At 32.3% G+C, this 6,068-nt stretch overlaps 1 protein-coding gene across 2 annotated transcripts in view; it reads left to right on the forward strand.

The window, feature by feature from the left end:
- Positions 1–5,843, forward strand: part of LOC111062732 (sulfide:quinone oxidoreductase, mitochondrial) — an 86,754-nt gene extending 80,911 nt beyond the window's left edge. Inside the window, exons 7-8 of one of the 2 annotated variants that reach the window (XM_039441618.1) lie at positions 966–1,212; positions 2,892–5,843. In XM_039441618.1, coding sequence (XP_039297552.1) covers positions 966–1,212; positions 2,892–2,952 — 308 coding nt within the window. In that variant the 3' untranslated portion in view covers positions 2,953–5,843. The remainder of the gene's footprint in view (positions 1–965; positions 1,213–2,891) is intronic. The other variant, XM_039441619.1, reaches the window with a different exon arrangement.
- The last annotated feature ends 225 nt before the right edge of the window (positions 5,844–6,068 follow it).

Below are 6,068 nucleotides of genomic sequence, written 5' to 3' on the forward strand. Positions count from 1 at the left end.
GCTCTCACTTGAAACTAAAAAACAAATAAACATATACACATAAGATTGTGGTCCTTTTCTAAATTATGGCTTCTCTATTTTCTCAGTGTTAATTTATTGATCCACTTGTCTTTTTTTATAATATATTATTTCTTTTTCTGTAATCTGCAAAAAAAATTCACCTTATAATACTTCTTTCGTTTTGCCTTGTTACTTTGTTCATTAGCTGATTTCTCATTGGTGGCTTCCTCCCTATTTTTCATTTGAAATTTGTGTATCATTATGAGATATTGTAATGAGGGAAATGCTCTGATATAACAAAAATATAACAGGAATATTGATGACTGTGTGAGTGTGTGTGTGTGCATGTGTCTCATCTTTTTCATATTATGTCCCATTATTTCAACTCCTATTCACGGACAAGGGCTTTGCGGAAGCTTTTTTGTGAGTAGTGATTTGGTTTTCATTGTTTCTTATATAAACATTCACATTTTTTCTCTCCATCAGTCTCATCATTCCAATATTTTAATATGAGTTTTGTACTTATAAGTTTTAATTTAATTATATGTATTGATTATAAATTGTTATTCAGATTGAACCTGTTAGAAATAGTATCCTTATATTGTAAGTTATATCTAGTAGGATGATTTGTTGATGTAGTGTATTTTATTCTTTTTTACTGATGTGAACAATTAATAAAGCATGATTTGATTTTTTATTACAACTAATTAAATTGTCGCCCTCATTACATTCATACTTGATTGGAATAATATATCCACCTTTTCTATGCATCTTTTTGTCAATGTATCAGTTCATTGATTACTTTTAATCATCTGATGATTCATTTTCAATTTGTTCATTCTTTTGATACGCTCGATTTCCTTGATATGATTGAGATCATAATACTAATATCAAATTATTTTTGACACTACACATTGTAAACACTCAACAGTAGTAAAATTCCAATTTGTTTCTTTTTTTTGCAGCTGCTCAAAGCAAGGTTGTGTTCAATAATATAACTCATGTTATGAGAGGAGAAGAACCGAAAGCTACTTATGATGGCTACACGTCGTGTCCTTTAGTCACTGGCTACGGCTCCTGTATTCTGGCTGAATTCGATTACAATGCTCAACCTCTTGAGACATTTCCAATCGATCAACGGAAAGAAAGCGCTCTCATGTATTATCTGAAGAAAGACGTAATGCCTTCTCTGTATTGGTTTGGACTTTTGAAGTAAGTTTTACAATTATTTTTCAATCATTGGTATGTTTTCCTTGTAGAGAGGTCATTACTAAATTTTGAACTACATAAAAAAATGTTTCATAATAATATTTTAACGGTTGAAAATTATTTATTGCATTTATAATTCTCTGTGAAAACCTCAAAATACGTCATCGTTTGAAAGTACGGTAGCTTTTTTGAATTTGTACTAAACAGTTCGTCTTAGAAAATAAATTCAAGATTGTGATATTATTCCAGATACGCATAGCAACCAAGCTCATAGCAATCAAGTACATGAATAAACATTAAAATTATTGCAGTATTGTATCACTCACTCTTTTCCGTATTAATATCATCAAGCTGAGAAACCTTAATTTTCAAAAGTTTAGATATTTTTTTACTATAAAAAAATTATCCTTTAACGGATTCATTGTTACATCATACAAGGGTTGTGTAAAAAATATGGTTCCCGCATTTTTTCAGGTGTAAGGCATTTTTTATTTAAATTGAAAAATACATCATTGGAAAGCTTATTTTTTACTTATCTTTCAACATAATCTCCAGAGTTTTCCACGCATTTTTGTTGACGACTAATCCACTTTTGAGATCCCGCTTCAAAGAAGTCCGTTGAAAGTCCGTGGAAGAATTTGGTGACCGCTTCCTGCAATTCTTCATCAGTCTCGAAACGTTGTTTACCCAAGTGTTGCTTTAATTTTGGAAACAAGTGGAAATCATTCGGTGCAAGATCAGGTCTGTAAAGAGCATGTTCAACGAGATCCCAGCCAAAAATGTCTATTAACTCCTTGATTCGGTGAGAGACATGCGGGTGTGCATTGTCGTGGTGTAGTCTAACGCCTTTTGTCAATCTTCCTCTACGGCGATTTTGAGTTTTTTCAAGGTATCGCAATAATTTTCTGAATTTATTGTGGTCCCTCGAGACATTGAATCAACAAGCAGGACGCCCCTACGGTCCCAAAAGATTGTAGCCATCAATTTCCCTGCGGACAGCTTCTACTCGAATTTCTTCGGTTTAGGCAATCCGGTATGGCGCCATTGTCGTTTTGTCGGGGTGACATAATGACATCACGTTTTATCACCATAAACTTCACACCACTGCTTATGAATATCAAACCAGTGGTAGCATTTCAGCGTGCAAAAATCGGATTACTGCACGAATTTGGCACTTGGCGGTGACGACGATCGCAGGTTCTATCGCGGATGGCTGTCAGGCCGGGATTGAACGTCGCAGCGAGCTCTACAATGGCGGCATCTAGAGGGGGTAACCAGCGCAGGGTGGTGTTGCCGCATTTCGCCTAGCGTCTCCCGCGTCGAGCGTACATCGTAGGGAATCTTATTTTTACACAATCTATCTACCAATTTAATATCATGTCCATATTAATGTTCATTATCAACATTAAAAAAGGGTCATGGGCTTTTTGGGCTTGATATCTTTGCCATTTCTTTGACAGCTTCTATGGCAAGACAAGACCTAACTCTAGCTATAACTTCTACATTTTTATCATAGAATGACTGTTATCATGTGTCTATGCAGATTGAATAAAATTCAAAACATCTTCACAGAAGGTTGTAATTTTAATTTTATAGACTAGAAGAAACATTCCAATATCTATAACCATATTTTCTTATCAGTTCCAATCGATGATCAAAATTTTGATTCAATCTGTTTTCAGAGGCATCTGGAATGGACCAGAACATTTCCGTAAACTGTTCCATTTTGGAGCAGCCAAGTAGTAACTCGTTACTCCGAGATGTCTTCCTCACATTCCAGCTAAAGAAGAAGTGATATTGTTGTGCCTTATTGTTATGTACGACATATTCAAAACTATTAGTATTAGATAGTATTATCTTCAATTATTATTAATGTGAACAATATGGTCATCCATTGAGGCATTTTAAAAAGATGTCTTATTATTTCTTATTTTTTTCTCAGTATTAAACAGCTTCCTCACGAGTTCATGTTTCACGAAAATTGAATATTTCTGTAATAATAGTAAAAGGTGTCCAAACACTAAACTTGCTTGCCAAGGCTTGCTATGCTATGAGTAGTATTTCTAGTGCTATCATGAATTACAAGACTTTGATGAAACACTTTTTGAAACCGACTTGAGATCCTGCAACCATCAGGTTCGAATATTCTACATACTTATAAGTGCAGATTTGTGATATCTAATTGTTATTTCTTACAAATTAATTTTCTACAAATATAAATTATAACTTTTACTTTTGAAACTAGTATACATATCATTCAATTGAGCAAGAAAAATAATATTATAATGCTCAGCCATTAATTGATTGTGTATAACTATTACATTGAAGCAAAGATTATTTGTGTAATATCAATGAGAAAGTCAATGATAATCAGTATTTGAATTTTTACAATTAATTTAGATTGGAATTCTTGTTTTTTGACAAAAACAAAAAAATGACAAAATAGTTCAACTAGGTGACCAACGTTCAAATCTTTAACTGGTGATGATTTGAAAAAATTGTACAGTCTATTCCGTATCAAATTTCATGAGCTAGTCGATTCATTTGAATTTAATCTATATGGATTTGCATAAAACCATCCTCAACTTCTGCATTATAACTATACATCTACCATCTATATGGAACATTGTAGTTTTGATTTCTGCAACAACTTTTGTAAAAATCAATTGGTTGACATATTCAAATTAAACTAAATTAACCACATTTCCAAAACTCAACAATTATTCCATTAATACGTAGTATTGCATAATCTCATTCATTTAAGTTTTATCTATTTTACGAATGAAACTCATAAGAATTCATCCACAAAAAATATACTAAACTATAAAATATAAGGTTAAATTGTTGAAGATGGCTATTTTGCTGCAATATTCTGTAAATCCATTACACTCCGTGTGGTTATAATTTCCTTAATTTTTCAAGTTTTATATTTTTCATGTTGATAGCTAGAAAATACCATGTAATGAATCAGAAGGCTCTGAAGATAATTCGGTTAGGATGGGAAGCTATTATTTAGATATTTGATGTAGTTTTTTGTATGTAGTACAATCATGATTGGAGTGGAGTGACGGCTTATGAATATTAAAATAGCTATGTATGTATTAAGAGCGTAATGCGCGACTTTATCACTCGCGCAAAACAGTTATCACGAGACGCGAAACAGAGCATGATAATTTTGCAAGAGCGATAAAGAAGCATCACGCGCGAATTACATAAAACATTTTTTCTAAAACTACACAAACCTGTTATATAACCTGTTACTTATATCTGGTGGAGTTAATAATAATTCGTCTTCACTGATATCCATCATGGCTGCTAGCCATGCATCATGGCTGTTCAAGCTGCTTATCATCAGCTGATTAGCTAGCGTAAAGAAAATCTTCTGCGCCTGCCCGAATGTTAAGCAAGCATAAAGAAACTCCACTGCGCATGCGCAGATGGTTAGCGAGCGAAAAAGTAGATTCTCCTCAGAAATAAACTGTTTTACGAGGAAAATTGAGTGTGTAAATTCTTTTTTTACGCGCAGTTGTAGAAAAAATATATTTTGTTTTATAATTAAAAAGTTCTAGAATAGAGATAGAAGCTTTGCTGAATCATTACAATTCTTTACGAGTATATATATAACGAGAACCAGATAATATAATCTTCATAGAAAGATCAATTAGATTTTAAACATGGGAGTTCATTATTTTAATGGTTTTCTTAACGACCATAGCCTACAGGTTTTATCATTCTTATTAACATCAACTTGAAAGTTATGGAAACAGCTTAAGAATTTTTCGAATGATAATCTGACAGTTGGTTTCATTGGGGATCCTATTCGGATTGGAAAACTATTTTCTGCAGCTTCAAAATTTTACTCCGACATATTGAATTGAAATTCATTTTTTAAATGGGAAGGTTGCCATATGATAAACATGATTGAAAAACATGATTTCGAGGGAAAATAAATTGTGAAAACCGCACATCAATGTCTCAAACCGTTTCAAAGATATTCAAGATTTAAAGATACTAGAAATTAATTCATTCCAAGAATGAAATAAAATAAATGAGTACATTGAAGATCTAAAAAATCCAAGCTATCTATTTTTTTTTCAAGTGTTAGTTAACACTAATAGTAACTTCTACTTTCATATTTCAACAAAAATTTGATCTGTCGTATTTTTTATGTACTCATTTATTCCATTTCGTTTAAAGAATCCGGTTTATTCCATTCCGGCATGCGATATTGATGTGCGGTTTTCTTTTCCTCTTGGAATTCTGTTTTTGAATCATGTATCACATGACAACCTCCCCATTTAAAAAAAATGAAGTCGAATTCAATATCGCGGACATAAAATTGAAGCTTCGGAAAATAGTTTTTTTCCAATTTGTTGGGATCCCGACCCTCGATGAAACCTACTGTAAAATTATCTCTGGAAAAGAAATATTAAGCTGTTCCCATAAGTTTTACTAAGCCTGTATATTATTTAAGTTAGTTGTTAAACTTTTTTCTTCAAACCCAAATATATTAAAGTAGTTACTATGAAAAATAAGAGCTGACGCGTTTGTTAGACTTATGATGAGAAGTATCTGTTAACGTATATTATGTTCTCTGTGGAAATAAAATATATGGTGTCTATTTAGTATTCGAATCAGATGCCTACTTCATTCTTAGATTTTGCTAAGCAATAAGTTATTAATAATTTGATTTGAGGAAAAGCTCTTTGTGTGGTTGTTGTGAACATGAGCAAGGGAAGAGCATAATTCAAAGATAAGTTAATTTTTACTTATTTACTCTTTCAGATTTTAGTCATTCTGTGAAAGAATTTGAATAATAAAGGTCCGAGTAGGCCATCACTTAACTATTGTCCAATAAA

This window comes from Nilaparvata lugens, chromosome X (genome assembly GCF_014356525.2).
Source record: "Nilaparvata lugens isolate BPH chromosome X, ASM1435652v1, whole genome shotgun sequence".
Classification (NCBI taxonomy): domain Eukaryota; kingdom Metazoa; phylum Arthropoda; class Insecta; order Hemiptera; family Delphacidae; genus Nilaparvata; species Nilaparvata lugens.